Source organism: Pongo abelii, chromosome 11 (assembly GCF_028885655.2).
Source record: "Pongo abelii isolate AG06213 chromosome 11, NHGRI_mPonAbe1-v2.0_pri, whole genome shotgun sequence".
In the NCBI taxonomy this organism is placed as follows: domain Eukaryota; kingdom Metazoa; phylum Chordata; class Mammalia; order Primates; family Hominidae; genus Pongo; species Pongo abelii.
Genome location: NC_071996.2, coordinates 136,838,687 through 136,858,795, shown reverse-complemented (window position 1 = coordinate 136,858,795; position 20,109 = coordinate 136,838,687). Strand labels below are relative to the sequence as shown.

At 49.3% G+C, this 20,109-nt stretch overlaps 1 protein-coding gene across 1 annotated transcript in view; it reads right to left on the bottom strand.

Moving 5' to 3' along the window:
- Positions 1-19,600, bottom strand: part of SAG (S-antigen visual arrestin) — a 36,787-nt gene extending 17,187 nt beyond the window's left edge. The window contains exons 1-7 of the mRNA XM_002813006.3: positions 19,469-19,600; positions 12,678-12,738; positions 10,036-10,080; positions 8,004-8,197; positions 5,852-5,911; positions 1,686-1,762; positions 276-411 (exon numbers count right to left, since the gene is read on the bottom strand). Coding sequence (XP_002813052.1) covers positions 276-411; positions 1,686-1,762; positions 5,852-5,911; positions 8,004-8,197; positions 10,036-10,080; positions 12,678-12,738; positions 19,469-19,543 — 648 coding nt within the window. The 5' untranslated portion in view covers positions 19,544-19,600. The remainder of the gene's footprint in view (positions 1-275; positions 412-1,685; positions 1,763-5,851; positions 5,912-8,003; positions 8,198-10,035; positions 10,081-12,677; positions 12,739-19,468) is intronic.
- Between the last annotated feature and the right edge of the window lie 509 nt (positions 19,601-20,109).

Sequence of the window (20,109 nt, the reverse complement as noted above, 5' to 3'; positions counted from 1 at the left end):
AAAGACAGCTGGGGGGCAGGTATGTGAAAAGCAGCACCCCTTCCTTCCCCAGTCCCTCGGGACAGCCAGTGGGTGGAATGCAAGCCAGTTCCATCCTCCTCTAAGGACCATGCTGACCAGCTCCAGGCTGTGAAAACAGCCCAATCAAGTGATTGGTGCTTTATCCTAGAAACAAGCTTCCTTGCAAGGCACCTTGCAAGGCTGGTAAAGAGAGGGGTGTGGGGCCTGCCCCTAGGCCTGCTGCCCTGTGGGTAGTAGCGATGGTAGGTGGTTACCTCTTTGTTGAGCGAGACCGCAAGGTGCAGGGGCTTGTCAGACATGAAGAACTGCCAGGCCGCCTCAGCTCGGGGCTGGGGACCCATCTCAAGTGGGGCATGCTGTACTTTGCGGATCAGTAATCGCACGGAGCTCCTGCGGGGAACAGCCACAGACAAGCCAGGGATTGGCACCCAGGCCGCTTCAGGGAGGCCTCTGTTCTCTCCCCACCGTCACACGGAGATTCTCCAGGAACGCTCCCCACGGAGACAGGGTGGACGGGAAGAGGGCAAGGACACTGGTCAGAGCCTGAGGCAGCCCTGATGGTGGAAGAGCCTGGGGGTCTGGTTTCTGGTCCCTTCCCTGTGGGGGAAGCTGTGGGGCCTGGCAACATCCCGAGGGCCAAGCTTAGCCTCTTAGGCTCCGTGGGTTCCCAGCTCTGCCTCCTATCAGCGAGGCTGAGGTGTGAGGGCGTCAAGGGCCTCATGGAATAGCTGCCATATACATGCAAGCTCCATTACTGCAGCTCTCTATCCTGCGCCTCCAGAGATGTGTACATGGGGTATGAGGAGACAGTGTGACGGGCCAGGCGGAAATCTTGTTTAGGTGAAAAAAGAAAACAGCACAGGGGGTGGGAGAATGGGGGGGATGGAGTGGAAGGCTTAATGGTTGTAGAGTTCCTGCTCGGGCAATGGGAAAGTTTTGGGTATAGACAGTGGTGAAGGCTACACAACATTCAGAATGTACTTAAGCCACTGAATGGTACATTTAAAAGTGGTTAAAATGGGCCGGGCACAGTGGCTCACGCCTGTAATCCCAGCATTTTGGGAGGCCAATGTGGGTGGGTGACGAGGTCAGGAGTTCGAGACCAGCCCGGCCAACATGGTGAAACCCATCTCTACTAAATATACAAAAAAAAAAAAAAATTAGCCAGGCGTGGTGGCACACGCCTGTAATCCCAGCTACTCGGGAGGCTGAGGCAGGAGAATCGCTTGAATCTGGGAGGCAGAGGTTGCAGTGAACCGAGGTCACATTGCACTCCAGCCTGGGGGACACAGCAAGGCTCCACTTCAAAAAATAAAAGAAAAAAAGAAAAAAAAAGTGGTTAAAATGGCAAACTTCATATTGTGTATATTTTACCACAAAAAACAAACAAACAACAACAACAACAAAATCTAAACAAAGGGGAAACCCGGGAGCTTTTCGGGGCTTACATGAGCCCTGGAGGTTGCTAACTTCCCTGTCATTTTCTTGTTTTCCTTTTTTTCCCCAAAAATGATCAACCTTTGACCTCCATCCCACATGCAGATGGTACCCCAGCCGTGCCAGCCCTACGGGAAGAGGTCTGTCCCACAGAGACAAGATGGGGGCCGTCTCTTCTCTCCACCCCCACCGCAGACCCCTCACTTATTCCGCAACCATACTCTTACTTCTTGGGGATTTTGTCCTCTTCGGCATCGGTGCTGTCTGTGGCGAATGCTTTGACCTCAAAGTCAACCCCACAGGACTGTTGGGGAGAGAGAGCAGACAGGCAGCGATCAGCGACTGCCTCCCTGGGTGCTGGGCCAGAGGGTCACACCTCACACAGGGCACATGATGTGGCACTATCTCTTTTTGTCTTGGCCATGTCCTATTTGGGGTTGCGCCATTTAGGGATTTGGAAGCATACTAACAGTGAAACAATGACAGTGGCGCAAGGAGTGTGCCATGGGCCCAAAGCCCCCAGAGGGAGGGGATCCACCTGCCCCATGAGCCCTCCTGCTGCCGTGGAGAGTCACTCGCATCCTGGCTTTCCTTGCACGCTTAGGTGTCCCCAACTGTGATCCCATGCATGTTACTGACTTCCACTGCCTACAGCAGGGGCCAGAGGTACAGGCGCTCACAGGGCCAGCGCTGGGGTCCAGGAATGCCCTGATAGGGTATGGAAACCCTGACCGCCATGGTCACCTGCTGTTCAGCGGCAGCCTCATGTGGCCAGACAGCAAGGCACCCATTGCTGGCAGCTCGATTTTTTTTTTTTTTTTGGAGACGGAGTCTCGCTCTGTTGCCCAGGCTGGAGTGCAGTGGCATGATCTTGGCTCACCACAACCTCCGCCTCCCGGGTTCAAGCAATTCTCTTGCCTCAGCCTCCTGAGTAGCTGGGATTACAGGTGTGCGCCACCATGCCCGGCTGATTTTTGTATTTTTAGTAGAGTTGGGGTTTCACTATGTTGGCCAGGCTGGTCTTAAACTCTTGACCTCATGATCCGCCTGCCTTGGCCTCCCAAAGTGCTGGGATTATAGGTGTGAGCCATCGCGCCCAGTCAGCTCAATTTTTAAAAAAGAAACTCCACATGGAATTTGGAGTGAAATCTCCTAGTTTTTAAATTAAATAAAAAGACTTTTAAGCATTGTGTGTGTTGAATGAACGCATCTGCCAGTGATCTTCCCCTGATTCCCAGTGTGTGAAGCTCCTGGCCCCCAGCACAAGCCCTTTGTAACCTCCCTCATCTCTGTACGTTCACAGGCATTGGGGAGCCAGAGGAGAGCACCGGCCTGCCCTCCACCACTGCCTGGAGGGGAAAGTAGAGCTGGCAAAAATTACAGGAAGCCAGCTCTGTCCATGGTGACATATGGGGCATGGATTTATCGGTTCTGCAACCAGGGAATCATAGCAGTCCTAAACTCTAAGTGGAAAATAAATATGCATCCTTCCCTGCCATCAGCCGGCCGTTATTCAGCCACACCAACGCCTGTTCTGCTCACCCACCTGGGCTCCTCAGCTGTCAAGCCCCCAGGCCCCCAGGCATTCAGGCACTTCTCTCAAGCTCCATGGGCTCAGAGCGCACCCCCTTTCCTGAAGCCCTGCAGCTGTGCTAAGACCTGCTCCTCTCCTAGAACAGGAAACACGTGGTGCTTTGTTGGGCCTGTACAGTGTTGTAAAAATCAAGAAAGGTCACCTAAAAATCTGAATTTGGGGTCTCTCTTATAGACCACTATAAGATCTAACACAACCAATTCCATTCCCCATTGTTCTGTGCCCCCTTCTCCTGTAATCACCTCATCTTCCCCCATCTTGGCTGCGCACACCCCACCCTGTTTTCCTGGACCAGTAGCTTCAAGTTGTTCTGAAAGTTGGATTTGTAACACAGCCCAGTAAACAGACACAAACATGTGCAACAACTCTCCTGACACCATATTCAGCTTCGCCATGTGTGACACACTCTGAGATTTTCCAATCCATTCCATTTTGTTCTATTCTATTCTTTTTTTTTTAGATGGAGTCTTGCTCTGTTGCTCAGGCTGGAGTGTAGTGGTGCAATCTCAGCTCACTGCAACCTCCGTCTTCCAAGTTTGAGTGATTCTCCCACCTCAGCCTCCTGAGTAGCGCACCACCATGCCTAGCTAATTTTTTTTTTTTTTTTGAGACGGAGCCTTGCTCTGGTGCCCAGGCTGGAATGCAGTGGCACAATCTCGGCTCACTGCAACCTCTGCCTCCCAGGTTCAAGCAATTGTCTGGGATTACAGGCACCCACCACCATGCCTGGCTAACTTTTGTATTTTTAGTAGAGATGGGTTTTCACCATGTTGGCCAGGCTGGTCTCAAACTCCTGACCACAGGTGATCTGCCCGCCTCGGCCTCCCAAAGCGCTGGGATTACAGGTGTGAGCCACTGCATCCAGCCTGTTCTATTCTATTCCATTCCGTTCCATTCCATTCTGTTTTAAAAAATGCCATTTTGGATCCACTACATTGATTTCACAAACTGCTAACGGGTCAGATGCCCCGTGACAAAAACACTGCCCTTGTCATCACCTATCACTGCCCATCCCATAATCCAGTTACAGAACCTGCCACTCTGTGTAGCTCCCTTCCTCATGAATCCCAGACCCAGTGGCTTATGGGGCCTGAACCCATGGGTCCTGGCACCTCCCTCTCCTCCTGTCCCCACCGCCTCCTTCCATGCTGGGGCCCGGTTCACCTGGCTCACTCCTCTCTCACACACCCTCGGTCCCCACAGCACATGCTTGGCCAACTCAACTCCGTTCTCAACTCTGTGGCCAGAGTGACCGTTTGGAAAGTCAGTGCCTGTCATTCACAGCCTGCCAATGGCTCCCATCTCATTCAGGCAAAAACTCAAGTCTCTACAACATCGACAAGGCCCTTCATGATCCCCTTCCACTCTAACCTCAGCTTCCCACTTTTTTTGTTTGTTTGTTTTTGAGACAGGGTCTCACTCTATCGTCAAGGCTAGAGTGCAGTGCAGTGGCATGATCACAGCTCACTGCAGCCTCTGCTTCCAGGGCTTAAGTGATCCTCCTACCTCAGCCTCCCAAGTAGCTGGGACTACAGGCATGTGCCACCAATCCTGGCTAACATTTGTATTTTTTGTAGAGATGGGGCCTCGCCACGTTGCCCGGGCTAGTCTTGAACTCCTAGGTTGATCTGCCCACCTCAGCCTCCCAAAGTGCTGGGATGATAGGCCTGAGCCACTGCACTTGGCCTCTCCCCTTTCATCCCTTGCTCCTCTCACTCAGCAGGCAGCCTCCTCTCTGCCCCCAGAACACACCAGGCGAGGTGCGCCCTCTACCTGGAAGGCTCTCCCCTGGGAGAGTGTGGCTTTCTCCTTTGCCTCATTAGAGACTGGCTTTAAACATCCTCAACACACATCCCACCAGATACTCCCCTTGTCTCTCACAAGCCTCTTGTTCTCCACAGCATCTGTGGCCACCTGGCATGCCGTGTAGTTCCTTGTTATTTGGGTTTACCTGGTGCTCTCGGTTAATGTGTGAGACTCATGGGGGTCGGGACTCTGTGATTTTGTTCACAAGGATGTTCATGGTTAATAATTGCTGAAGATGAGTGATGGGTTCATAGAGGATCTTTATACTGGTCTCTCTACTTTTGGGTATGTTTGAAATTTTCCATGATAAAAAGCTATCTTTAAAAGTCTAATGGGCCGAGCGCGGTGGCTCACGCCTGTAATCCCAGGGCTTTGGGAGGCCAAAGCAGGCAGATCACCTGAGGTCGGGAGTTTGAGACCAGCCTGACCAACATGGAGAAAACCCATCTCTACTAAAAATACAAAATTAGCCAGGCATGGTGGCCCACACCTGTAATCCCAGCTACTCGGGAGGCTGAGGCAGAAGAATCGCTTGAACCTGTGAGGCAGAGGTTGTGGTGAGCTGAGATCATGCCATTGCACTCCAGCCTGGGCAACAAGAGTGAAACTCCATCTAAAAAAAAAAAAAAGCCTATTGAAGGAGCCAGTGCGGTGGCTCACACCTGTAATCCCAGCACTTTGGGAGGCCAAGGCAGGCAGATCACTTGAGCTCAGGAGTTTGAGACCAGCCTGGTCAACGTGGTGAAACCCCGCCTCCACACAAAATACAAAAATTAGCTGGGCGTGGTGGCACACACCTGTAGTCCCAGCTACTCAGGATGCTGAGGCTAGAGAATCGCTTGGGCCCAGAAAGCAGAGGTTGCAGTGAGCCAAGATCGCACCACTGCGCCCCAGCATGGGCGACAGAGTAAAACCCTGTTTCAAAAAAAATAAAAAAGTCTATTGAAGGAATGAACAAAACCATAAAACCATGGCATTTCTTCTTGAACTAACCTTCCCTGAATCTTGTGGAGCTGGCTGCAACATCACTGAACAGGGCAAGTAGTCAGGAAACTGTGGAAAGAAACAAATAAAAAATCATTTATTTCAGAAGGGGCTGTTCCATAGGTAATATACAATCATGTAAAAATTAGAAAATAAAGATGATAAGCAAGAAAAAAGAAAAAACACATTGATCTATACTCCTGACACCCAAATACATGTTACTAACATAACCTTCCCAAAATTTCCTGCCTGTACACATAAATATGTATGTTTTGTTTTGAGATGGAGTCTTGCTCTGTCGCCCAGGCTGGAGTGCAGTGGAGTAGCTGGGATTACAGGCACACACGACCACGCCCAGCTAATTTTTGTATTTTTGCTAGAGATGGGGTTTCACCATGTTGCCCAGGCTGGTCTCAAACTTCTGATCTTAAGTAATCCACCCACCTTGGCCTCTCAAAGTGCTGGGATTATAGGTGTGAGTCACTGCACCCGGCCACACCTAAATATGTATATGTGAGAAGACGTTTTACAGAAATGGGACAAAGTGATGATCACGTTCTGTAGTCTGTTTACTCACTTCATGAATTCTAGCCCTTTTCAGAAAGCATTGCGACCATTTTCCCGCATCATAAAATACAGTTCGGAATCCTCCTTTTTAGGGCTCTATAATATACATTTAATGTAGCCAGTCCCCTTTGCTGACTACTGAAGTGGTCTTTACTTTTTTGCCATTATAAACAATGCTGTAATAAATCAGTTTTAGACAATTAATTCCATAAGCTGAGCTGCTAGAAAGAGAAGCACTTTTTTTTTTTTTTTTTTTTTTTTGAGACAGAGTCTCGCTCTGTCGCCCAGGCTGGAGTGCAGTGGCGCGATCTCAGCTCACTGCAAGCTCTGCCTTCTGGGTTCACATCATTCTCCTGCCTCAGCCTCCTGAGTAGCTGGAACTACAGGCACCCGCCACCACGCCTGGCTAATTTGTGCGTGTGTGTGTGTGTATTTTTAGTAGAGACGGGGTTTCACCATGTTAGCCAGGATGGTCTCAATCTCCTGACCTCGGATAAGCACATTTTTTAAGGCTTTCAATACATGTTGACGTATTGTCTCTAAAAGGTTATGTCACTTCAAACTCCCAGCGCAGGTACATGGGAGCACCCAGGACCTTATAACTTTTTTGTAAATGTGATTTTGTAAAACAGTTGTGATAAACATAGAATAACATCAAATTTACCATTTAAGCTCTTTTAACTGTATGGTTCGTTGGCATGAAGTACATTCACACCATTCTGCAGTAATCACCGCTATCTATCACCAGAATGTTTATCATCATCCCAATCTGAAGCTCTGTTCCCATTAAACCCCAACTCCCCATCCTCCAACCCCCCAGCCTGTGGGAAGCTCTATTCTGTCTCTGTCTGTATGAATCTGATTACTCCAGGTATCTCCTGTAAGTGAAACCAGACAGTATTTGTTTTTTTGTGTCTGGGTCCTTTCATTTAGTACAATGTATTCAAGATTCATCCGTGGTGTAGCACAGAACAGAATTTCATTCCTTTTTAAGGCTGAACCACGTAACTTTGGAAGCGTATATGCTCTTAAGACAAATAAACATGCTCGTAAAGCAGATGGTAGCCTCCCCCAATTGAGCTCACGCCCAAGACTTCAGAGAGTTTGCACGCTGGCACCGTTGGTAGCCAGGTCTCAATGGATGACAGACGGGCCCCCAGAGAGATGAAGATATCTCCTGTGATCCCCCAAGCTGTGGGCAAGGAAAAAGATGACACCTTACTCCACTAAGCTCTCCTGTCCTGTAGGGAACCCTTTCCTACTTAGAACTCCCCAGGGCCGAGGGGCATTTCTGTGAGCTTTCTTTTTCGAGCTTAGCAAGCAAAGGAATAACACGTGCTCATGTAATTAGGGGGTCGGGTCAAGAGAAATATGTAAACAGTAGGTTGAAAGGGTGTCTTCAAAGGCTAAGAGGCTATTTTCAAGGACTTAAAAAAAGACAATCATAGACCATGCAATCTAGAATTTCTTTCAAGGGTGCAATTTCCAGGCCCGCAGATGTGAAGTTCTTCCTCTGTCCCCTTTCCTTTTCCCCCATCCACATGATAAGGTGCTGCGGGTGAAGGAAGCAGGGCTGGCTGGAGGAGTCACCCACCGTCAGGAGAAAGGGGTACGTGTTGTTCCCCAGCTTTTTGAGCAGGCTTTCTTGTAGTTTTGTGGGGGTGCTCGCGGCCCCCACAGGAGGATACACCTGGACCCGGGAGAAGTACAGGTCCCTGCGGAAGGTCAAGCCGATCACGTCAATGTCCTCTTGGCCATAGCGGAAGGCGCAGGTCAGAGTGACATACACTGCAAAGGAGATGAAGGCAGGGTTGGACTTGGCCCTCGGCCTGGCGCCCACCACCACTGACGGAGTGGGCAGCAGACACGGGTTTTCAACCTTTAGCATCTGGAGGGGATAGGGGCTGGGATTGGAGAGAACCCTGCCACCCAGCTACTCCACACCACTCTGGAGAATCAGCCCCTTCATGAGGGTTCACCGCTCTAAAGGGAGATCCTGGCATCTTCCTCCCAATTGTATCATGTTGCCAGAATGGCAGGAATCTGAAGACAGAGGACCCAGTTCCCTCCATCCTGCCCGCCCCCTTCATTCCCTAGCTCTGTGGCCTCAGAGGCTTTGAGAGAGTGCTGGCTGCTCAGGTTCTAGAGGGCAGGATGTCTGGACGAATGAAGGAAGAAGGTAAGATGCAGAGGGAAACAGTGCTGGGCAGCAAAGCGGATGTGAGCCAGAGTCAATCGTGGGCTGAGCGAGGAGCCAGAAGGCTCACAGGCCACATGGGGAGGTGAAATCCAACTTGAGAAGCCTCAAGTTCCAGCCTCCTTTTCACGCTGCTCTGAAACATACTGAGCATTCTCCAAACCCCCACTTCTGAAAATTCTGCTTGTTGAACAGGCTTAAAGTGCACTCCCAGTAGACCAAAAGAATTGTATGAAGTTCACTACACCTTCTAAAAAAGACACGAAGCACATATTTCTCAAATATAAAGTACATCAGAAGCAGCCCCTCCAAGTGCGTGGTAGCTGTTGGTTGAGAATTTTGCCTGTAAGCCCCAAAGGTAACTGCCCCTCGCTGCTGACTCAGAAGAAACAGTGGCCACTCACTCGCCCCTCATTCAAGGTCAGGACTAAGAAGGTGCCCAGAGACCACGTGGTTTGACAGTTGTCCTGTGCAGTGGCTTTCCCTGAGAATAGATGCCCTTCTCTGGTCAAGGACATGGGCTTTTGGGGCTCAAACCAGATGTCTCCTGATCCAGAGAGGAGCAGGGCACCCAGGAGGAAGGTGGAGAGGACAGAGGGGGCCGTCTGGGGCCCCATTTCAGCCATGCCCCTCTCGATGCTGATGGCCCCACAGCTGACATATTCCAGTGGCACATCCAGGGTTCTGAACAATTCCTTGATGTTGCCAGTAGCAACACTCAAAAAGGCATATTTAGAATGGAACTGAGTCAGTGACATTATCACAGGGATAGCTGGAATCTGTTCTAATTTGGTTTATGCAACTGTTATTAGTAACAAATTGCTTACCACACACATCAAAACTGCCAGAAATCTTCAAGGGCGCTGTGACACTGGTTCACAACCATCGGAGTAAGCACCATAATAAACTCTGGGTCTTACTCCCCCTGCCTCCCAGCAGGCATCATTTCCCCCTTTTTGGTGTTGGTTGAGAATTTTGCCTGTCAGCCCCAACGGTAACTGCCCCTCGCCACTGACTCAGAAGAAACACTGCCCACTCACTCGTCCCTCATTCATTCAAGGTCTGGTGTCCTCCCGAGTCCTAGGCACCCCAGGCACCCTCCTGAGTTTGCCCCTAGCACAGAAGTACATGATACAGGGGCAAACATATAGGGATGGGGGCCACAGACCTGGGCTCCGTCTACCATCTACTTATCTGCCACCATGGACAACGACTGTGCTGAGCGAGTGAGCTCTGGTGTCAACAGGACCTACGTCACGTGAATTAGGTACGGGAGCGTGGGTCAGTGGGCCTGGCACTGGATCCACGTGCAAGAGCGCTGCCTCTGCCTTCCCGTTTCTCCTTCCATGTAAATGCCCCTTCCCAGAGCCGCCCAGAGAGCAGTCCACTCCGCCCAGAAACCAGCCTGAGACAAGAGGCTTCATCTCACCTTTCTTTCCCTTCACAAGATCAGGATCAACCAACACGACACCATCTAAGGCAAAAGAGGGAGAGAGCAGTGAGGGTGGAAAAGATCAAAGAAACCAGACACCTACTTTAAAAACTACGTATGTTTTTTTAATTGCACATGTAATCCATGTACATTATAAGAAAGAAAGAAAAGTTAAGCAAAGGGAAAAAAGTCATCCAAATTCCTACTGCCTGAAAATACCTATTGTGAAGATCTTGGTGCAGATTTTTATTTTATTTTTCCAGGCCAGGTGTGGTGGCTCATGCCTGTAATCCCAGCACTTTGGGAGGCCAAGGCAGGAGGACTGCTTGAGCCTAGGAGTTCGAGAGCAGCCTGAGCAACATAGTGAGATCCTTGTCTCTACAAAAAGTTTTTTAAAAAATTAGCCAGCAGCCTGGGTAGCAAAATGAGAGCCTGCCTTTACCTAAAACAAAAAAAATTTAGCTGGGTATGGTGGTGCATGCCTGTAGCCCCAACTACTCAGGAGGCTGAGGCAGGAGGATCCCCTGAGCCCGGGAAGTCAAGGCTGCAGTGAGCCATATCCTGCCACTGCACTCCAGCCTGGGTAATAGAGCCAGAACTTTCCTCAAAACATACAAAAAAGAAAAAAGAAAAAAAGTTAGCAGGGCATGGGCCAGGTGTGGTGGTGCACACCTGTGGTCCCAGCTATGTGAGAGGCTGAGGTAGGGGGATTTCTTGAACCTGGGAGGTTGAGGCTGCAGTGAGCTGTGACTGTGCCACTGCACTCCAGCCTGGGTGACAGAGACACTGTCCCACACCCCCGACAAAAAAAAATTTTTTCCAGACATACATAACTTAATTATATGAATGCTTTTACTAAGTAAAAAAAAAAGATCCTATTGTACATACTGTTCAGCTAACTGCCTTCCTCACTCACTTATACATTGCAAACATCTATTTATACTCACATACATACATCTATACACACACGTATATATACACACACACACATAGAGAAAACATGTGCTAATCATTTTAATAGCTACATATTACTCCACTGAATGGACGTACCATAAATTATTTAATCACTTCCTATTGTTAGGGCATCTAGGTTGTTTCCAGTTTTTCCCATTGTAATTAATATTGTGATGAACATCCTTATACATACGTCTTTATATCTCTCCATGACTTTTTAAAAATAAATTATAGAATTGGATTTGGCTTTTGATAATATGCTGCCAAATAACCTTCCAGAAAGTGTTTTGCCAAGGCACATTTGCATATCCAGTGTCTGAAACTGCCAGTTTTTCTACACTCTTTAAAAAACGTTTTGTGTTGAAATGATTATAGATTCACAGGAAGTTGCAAAGATAGTACAGAGACGTCCCTAGTATCCTTCATCCAGTTTCTCCCAATGGTTCCATCTGCCATAATTACAGTACAATATCAAAACTAGGAAGCTGACGTGGGACATTCTGAGAAACATTTTGGTTCTTTCCGGTTTGGAGCTACCACAAATAAAGCTGCTGTGAACAATCACATATAGGTTTTTGTGAGGACACAAGTTTTCATTTCTCTGAGATAAGTGCCTGGGATGCAACTGTTGGGTCATACGGTAAGGATGTGTTTCATGTTTTAAGAAGCTGCTGCTGGGTGCAGTGGCTCAATGCCTGTAATCTCAGCACTTTGGGAGGCTGAGGCAGGCAGATCACTTGAGCTCAGAAGTTCGAGACCAGCCTGGGTAACATGGCAAAACTCCATCTCTGCAAAAAATACAAAAAGTAGCCAGGCATGGTGGCACATGCCTGTAGTCTCAGCTACTTGGGAGGCTGAGGTTGGAGGATTGCTTGAGCCCAGGAGGCCGAGGTTGCAGTGAGCCAAGATCTTGCCACTACATTGAAAGTAACGGCAAAAAACTGCAATTACTTTTGCATCAACCTAAAATATTTTAGCCATTTTGGTAGGTGTATAATACACTCTCACTGTAGCTTTAATCTGTATTTCCCTAGTGGCTAATGATACCAAAGATGTTTTCACGTGCTTGCTTGTCTTCATGTATCTTCTTTGATGAAATGTCTCTTCCGTCTTTCCCCTGTTTTCTCATAGGATCTTGCTTTTTGTACTGTTGAGTTCTGAGTGTTCTTCATACATTCCAGACATGAGTCCTTTGTCTCTTCACACTCTTTAACATTCTTTACAGCCGGACACAGTGGCTCATGCCTGTAATCCCAGCACTTTGGGAGGCCAAGGCGGGCGGATCACCTGAGGTCAGGAGTTTGAGACCAGCCTCACCAACATGGTGTAACCCCATCTCTACTAAAAATACAAAATTAGCTGGGTGTGGTGATGCATGCCTGTAATCCCAGCTACTTGGGAGGCTGACGCAGGAGAATCACTTGAACCCGGGAGGCAGAGGTTGCAATGAGCCGAGATCATGCCACTGCACTCCAGCCTGGCCAACAAGAATGAAACTTCATCTCAAAAAAATAAAAATAAAAATAAATAAAATTTTTCCAATCAGCCAGTGGCACCTCACTGATGTTTTAATTTGCATGACTTTATTTAGATTATTAGCAAGGCCGATTTTTGAAAATACAAAGGGAGCAGTTATCTGTGACTTAAAGGAAAACCAGCATTACAGTTTTCTCCAAGCAACTCACCCACAGGCTGGACTTGGCTGACATGGTCTATGTAGTCTCTCTTCCCCAGGTAGATGGTCACCTGCAAGAAGAACAGGTGTGGGTCTAAGGGCCAAAGAATGCTAAGCTAAGGCATCCATGATAAAAACCAGCAGCAGCCTGGGCACGGTGGCTCACGTCTGTAATCTTAGCACTTTGGGAGGCCAACCAAGGTGGGCGGATCACGAGGTCAGGAGTTCGAGCCTGGCCAATATGGTGAAACCCTGTCTCTACTAAAAAAAATACAAAAATTAGCTGGGCGTGGTGGCGCGCACCTGTAGTCCCAGCTACTCAGGAGGCTGAGGCAGGAGAATCACTTAAACCTGGGAGGCAGAGGTTGCAGTGAGCCAAGAGCACGCCACTGCACTCCAGCCTGGGCAACAGAGTGAGACTCCGTCTCAAAAAAAAAGAAAATTATGTAAATGAGACTTTTGCCATCCATTTGCATGTTAAATCTTTTATTTCCACCTGTGGAATGAAAGGCAGCCTCTCTTTGTTAAAAGAACTTCTGGACAGGCCGGGTGTGGTTGCTCACCCCTGTAATACCAGCACTTTGGGAGGCTGAGGCGGGCGGATCACCTGAGGTCAGGAGTTCGAGACCAGCCTGGCCAACATGACGAAACCCTGTCTCTACTAAAAACACAAAAATTAGCTGGGCATGATGGTATGCGCCTGTAATCCCACCTACTCGAGAGACTGAGGCAGGACAGTTGCTTGAGCCTGGGAGGTGGAGGTTGCAGTGAGCAGAGATGGTTCCACTGTACTCCAGCCTGGGTGACAGAGCAAGACTCTGTCTCAAAAAGAAGAACTTCTGGACAAAGCAAAGAGGTGGGAGTTCTGGAGAAGCCCCTGAAATCCCACCAGGTGAACTACTGCACAGGTAGACCTAAAGTCATGCCCTGAGGGAGATGGGTGGCAAGGGGATGGCCATCATCTGGGCCCACAGGCCCTGGCCCTGTCCTGTCCCTGGCAATGAAGGTCTCTACCCACTTATGGGAGAGCAGAGTTGGGTTCCCCAGCCCTCAGCACTTTAATCCATAGGACTGTGCCTTGGTGATAGTAATCCGGAGTCTCTGCACATCTTTAAGCATCTACTGCAGAGTCTAGGACACACAGGGATTCAGTGTTTGCCAAGTGCACCAATGAATGAGAGCACACTCTTTCGTTGAGTGCGGCCTCCTTGGCTGGCCCCCTTCTTCGAATGAATATTTTGAATTCCAGGAACGGTCTAAGTCATTTTTGTTGGCATTAAGTCCTCTCCTATACGCTCCCCTTTCACCCATATCAGATGTCCCGAAGTGTAGCCCTGTGCCCTCTAGGTTACCCGCATGAATGATGCTGAAGTGACTTCCAGCAAATACCACTAGAACCCTGGTTTACAGAGAAGATTCCGTAGGAAACCTTATACTCCCAGCGCTAAGCATGTTTGGGAGGCCTTACTAGCCTGGGTGGTGTGGAAGCCTGGCATCTGAGAGGAGCAGGCTGACCGGGACACACACTGCTACCTGCTGGCTCCTGCAGTGAGTCCCAGCTTCCTAAACACTGTGGGTGTCTTGGCCTCGCCCTCAAGATCCACCCTGGGGGGCTGGCCAGGATGTGTTGCCCTAGTAGATTCCCTGGTCTTCTGGCTTCTGGGCAAGGTGGGCCAGATGTTTGTCCCCACCTTACCTGCATGGTGGCTGGGCCTGGGGCTGGCACAGCCCTCTAGTGGGGATCACAGTTCCTGGCAGGTAGCCCTGAGGGCCTCGGAGTTCTGAGACTTGTGCGATCCCTCATCCCTTAGCCCCAGGGAGGTGCCAGCACCTAGCTGCTCATCACTGCCGTGTGGTGCACTGAGCTCTTTCTTGTAATTTTTTTTTTTTTTTTGAGACAAGGTCTCATTCTGTCGCCCAGGCTGGAGTGCAGTGGCACTATCTCAGCTCACTGCAACCTCTGCTTCCCAGGATCAAGTGATCCTCTCACCTCAGCCTCCCGAGTAGCTGGGACTACAGATGCATGCCACCATGCCCAGCTAATTTTTTATATTTTTTTGTAGAGACGGGGTCTCGCCATGTTGCCCAGGCTGGTCTCAAACTCCTGGGCTCAAGTAATCCACCCACCTCAGCCTTCCAGAGTGCGGGGATTATAGGCATGAGCCACCACTGTACCTGGTTATTTCTTGTGATTTCTTTCACACCTGCCTACACCCTAGCAAACAGCCCCTCTTAAAAACTCTCCTCTGGCCAGGTACAGTTGCTCATGCCTGTAATCCCAGCACTGAGAGACCGAGGTGGGAAGGATCACCTGAAGTCAGGAGTTCAAGCCAGGGCAACAAAGTGATACCCCCTCCTCTGCCCCCTGCCATCTCTCCAAAAAAAGATTAGCCTGGCAAGGTGGTGCCTGCTTGTAGTCTCAACTACTTGGGAGGCTAAGGAAGGAGGATCACTTGAGCCTAGGAGGTTGAGGCTGCAGTGAGCTATGATCGTTACCATTGTACTCCAACCCTGCTCTCCCACAAAGGGGGTAAACAGATCTTCACTGGTCTCCAGAGTAAGACCCTGTCTCAAAAAAAAAAAAAAAAATTCTCCTCAAATCAACCTATTTGGAGGCTGCCTTGCAGGAATGGTAACTACGACATTGCTATTCTGCTGCTCAGTGTCTACTGGCTGCTCACTCCTCTGTGGAATAAACCCCAGTGCCTTGTGCGTGGCCACCCTGAGAGCGTCCTCTCTAACAGCTCCGCTCTTCCCTGGGCTCTGGCCACAGCGGCTCTGCCACAGCTCCCCCAAACACCACAGATTTGTGCCTCTGTTCCTATTGTTTCCACGGTAAGGAAGGTCCTTCTGCTGCACTTTCACCTGGGGGCAATCCTACCCACGTTTCAGGGGACACCTCAGGGTCCCCATCTCTCCCTTTGCCCAGCACCCCCTGGCTTTTGGTGCCCCGGGAGCATGTGGCCTGTGACCCCGCCTCAGTGTGCAGCACACTGTGTTCTGGGTGCTCCTGCAGGAGCCTGTCTCCTCTGCTAGACTTCGCCTGTCAATTAAGCAAATACTGCTTTCATCCATCCCACACATGGTTACAGAGGCCCCAGCAGCTGCTGGCTACTGAAAATAAAAACTGAAGAAGACATCCCCTTGGTCCCCAAGGTTCCTGCTCTTTGGCTGGGAGCCCAACAAGTGAACTGGCAATTGTGCCCCTGGAATAAATGCCAGGGCAAAGGCTGGTGGGGAGGAAGCCCGAGGGGAGGGCAGTGAGGAGGGAAGGAGAGAGGGAAGGCTCTTGCTTTCAGAGGAGGCTCTACCCAGTGGACAAATGGCATAGCCAGGGGACAGGGGACGGTTGAGGGCATGCTCTCAGAGCAAAATGTATACAAAGCCCGGGGCCCCGAGAATGCTTCTGGAACTGCCAATGGCTTCACCATGCCACTGATGGGGATGCAGGCTGCTGCTGCTGAAATGGTCTCATAGAACGTGGCCCTAAAGAACCTCAGAAGACGTTGAAGCGTTTTAAGCAGGATGAAAGACTTGAATTAAACAGTATTTAGAAAAGCTAAATAGAGAAATAGCTTTTGGAAGAATTAAATAGCATTCAGAGTACTTATCATGTATCAGGGGCCAAGCTAAGCACTTTGACCACATGGTTTCACTTAATCCTCACAGCAACACAATGAGATAGGAATGGAGCCCATTTTATAGGAGGGAGCACTGAGATTTAGCTCATACTAGCAGCAAAGTGGAGAATGGATCGGCAAGGGGAGAACCAGTTAGACAGCCTGACTGTGGTGCAGATGAAGGGGACTGCAGAGTGGATGGGAGAGACGAGGGTAGGTGAAGAGAGGGCATGTTTCTTCTCTTCCAAAAGGTTTGGCTACAAGGGAAGAAGAACTAGAAAGGATATAGGGTCGAGGGTAGCTGGTGGTTGTTCTTAAGGTGCATGAGGTCGGTACTTATTTATTTATTTATTTATTGAGACAGAGTTTCGCTCTTGTTGCCCAGGCTGGAGTGCAATGGCGCGATCTCAGCTCACTACAACCTCCGCCTCCCAGATTCAAGCGATTCTCCTGCCTCAGCGCCCGAGAAGCTGGGATGACAGGCATGTGCTACCATGCCCGGCTAATTTTTGTATTTTTAGTAGAGACGGGGTTTCTCCATGTTGGCCAGGCTGGTCTCGAACTCCTGACCTCAGGTGATCCGCCTGCCTTGGCCTCCCAAAGTGCTGGGACTACAGGCGTGAGCCACCGCCCGGCTGGTACTTATTTTTATGCTCAGACAAAGTACTAGCAGAGAGGAGAGGCTGCAGACACAGCCAGACCAATGGCTGAGGCCCCTGAGGAGGTGGCCAACCATGAAACCCAGAGGGTAAGAGTGGTGAACCTCAGATGGGAGCAAACTACCCCTTCCACTGCAACAGGAAGGACAGGGGCAGGTAGAGAAGTGGGTGATGTGAGACTGTAGCCAGCCTTCGGGGGCCCACCCAGCAGCCACACACCCCTTCTTCCTGGATAAAAGCTGCCAACTGTTGTTCAGAGACCACCATCTTCCACCAGGCGGTATGCTCAGAGGAGGCCAGCTCCAGGGTACGATTCTTGATTGGCCTGATTCACTATGATCATCTAATTCTTTTGGCTTGGGATTGGTTTATGATGGGCACATGACCCAGTTTTGGCCAATGAGATATGAGAAAAGAGGCTTGGGAAAGATTTCCTGACCCTTACAAGAGACCCCAGGGAACCACAGCCTCTTCCTTCCGGATGTTGTCAAGTGTGGGTGAGATGCCAGGAGTGGGGGCAGTCATTTAGCCACCTGCTGGAGGATGAAGGTCAAAGAAGAGGGCAGCGTCGGGAGAATCACAGAGAAATGGGCTCAGAGCCCTGGAACACCATGCCTGGGGCCACACAGACGTCGCTGGCAAAATGATCTGAATACATGAGACAGGAATTGAATTCTCTTTTCCCCCCTGTGAGGACTTATCTACAAAAACCATCTACATTTCTTGGTGGAAAGGATGTCTATCTAGCAGCGAGGGGAAACAACATGGGAAATCAACACGAGTGGTTTCGTCTTCAGCCAGAAGTTGAGATAAAATGGACTGGGAAAGAGCTTGGAGAACGAAAGAATCAGAGTACTTGATTAAAATGACCGAGTTCCTTAACTAGGAGAGGAGAAGGCAGAAAGCACACAAGCAAAGCCGCATCTCCTGGGTGGCACGGTAAGGATGGGGAGGGTCTTTGGACCCCATATGGGGTTCAGAAGTCAGCCACAATGGACCAGGCACAGTGGCTCACACCCGTCATCTCAGCACTTGGGGAGGCCAAGATGGGCGGATCACCTGAGGTCAGGAATTCGAGACCAGCCTGGCCAACATGGTGAAACCCTGTCTCTACTAAAAATACAAAAATTAGCTGGGCGTGGTGGCGCATGCCTGTAGTCCCAGCTACTAGGGAGGCTGAGGCAGAATTGCTTGAATCCAGGAGGCAGAGGTTGCAGTGAGCTGAGATCACGCCACTGCACTCCAGCCTGGGTGACAGAGTGAGACTCTGTCTCAAAAAAAAAAAGCCAGAATGATGGCGAGCTACCCTGTCCAGCAGGGTAGCCACTGCTTAAGGTGGCTCCCGGACACCTGAAATATGGCCATTCAAAATTGACATGTTATGTAAACATAAAATACACATAATTTCAATAATTCTTATATTATTATTTACGAGTTGAACTGATAGTTTTTTGGATATAGTGGGCTAAAGTAAAATAGAGCATCAAAATGAATTTCACCTGTTTCTTCTTACTTTTTAAATGTGGCTATTAGAAAATTTAAAATTAACATATGTGGCTTGTACTGGATGGTGCTGAGCTAGATTTTTGGCTCATAAGAAGCTCTCGAGTGGAGCTATCCACAGAGGCTGGCGGTGGACCCTTTCCCATGCCAGGAAGTTCATGGGCACACCTGGAGCATCTAACGTGCCCCTGGAGAGTGGTGGAAAGGGGGCAGACTGGGGCATGTTCCCTTATCCAGTGGCCCTGCAGGCCCAGCTGAGGCTTGAGACCCCCCGGGTGGGGTAGGTGCACGGAGAAGAAGGAGTCACATTGATCATTGTCTGGGTTTTACCCAGGCAGGTGACACAATAGATAGACAAAAGGCCAAGGGCATCACAAGTACTGACAAAACAGTGTTTAAATAGTAAGTCAAGGGTTCAAGGCTGGCTAGGAAAAGAAGCAGAGGTGGGGGTGACAGTGTGGGGATTGAGGGATTTGGAGAAAACTGAGGGACACAGGACTAAAGTCTTGATGAGACTGAAGAGAAGCTCTATTTCTGTAGTTCATTCACTCATTTATATCTGAGTGATCATCCATCTTAGACAGAGACGAAAATAGACACAAAGTTTCCCTGGCCCTCACAGTGTTTGTTTTTTATTTGAGACAGAGTCTCCCTCTGCTACCCAGGCTAGAGTGCAGTGGCACGATCTGGACTCACCGCAACCTGTACCTCCTGGGTTCAAGTGATTCTTGTGCCTCAGCTTCCTAAGTCTGGGATTACAGGTGCCTGCCACCATACCCAGCTAATTTTTGTATTTTTAGTAGAGATGGGTTTTGCCATGTTGGCCAGGCTGGTCTCGAACTCCTGGCCTCAAGTTATCCCACTTCAGCCTCCCAAAGTGCTGGGATTACAGGCATGAGCCACCGCGCCCTGGCCCTCGAAGAGTTTTGACGTTGATCACAACTACACTGTACTTGAAAAAGCTCCATTTTTTTTTAAACAATAATTTCTATCAAATCACTCACTTGTGCACCACTCACCGATTTGTCCCGGGAGATCTTCTTGAAGATAACATGGTTCGGTTCGAAATTGCTGGTCTTCCCGCTGGCTGCCATGTTATCTGTCCCTGGCAACTTCTACCACCTTGGGGTGCTGGTCAAATGTTAGAGGGCTGGAGAAAGGTAAGACAATCCTAAATACCAAGTCAAGAACATCCTGGTAATGAAACCTACTCACGAGATCCTGTGCATCCTCACCACGCCATTCTACCGGCTTCAACATCCGAGTTTCATCGGTGAGTCTTTGCTTAGTTTGTATTTTACTGTGGCATGCTTTGGGGGTGTTTTCAATATTTTATTTTTCTTGGTAAGCTTCATACATTTCTCAGTACACCTCACCTGGGAGTCTAGCTAGATTCCAACGAGGTTTTACTTTCTGACTAACCTTTGGTGTTATCACGCTTTGCCAGGTTGAATTTAAAGTTCTATCATGACTGTGTCTAATGGCAAATAAATCAGAAAAGTTCCTGAAAACCACAACATAACCACTTCACAAAGACTGTTTTCAAGAAGATATTGATGGCCGGGTACTGTTGCTCACACCTGTAATCTCAACATTTTGGGAGGCTGAAGCGAGAGGATTATTTGAAGCCAGGAGTTGGAGACTGGCCTGGGCGACATAG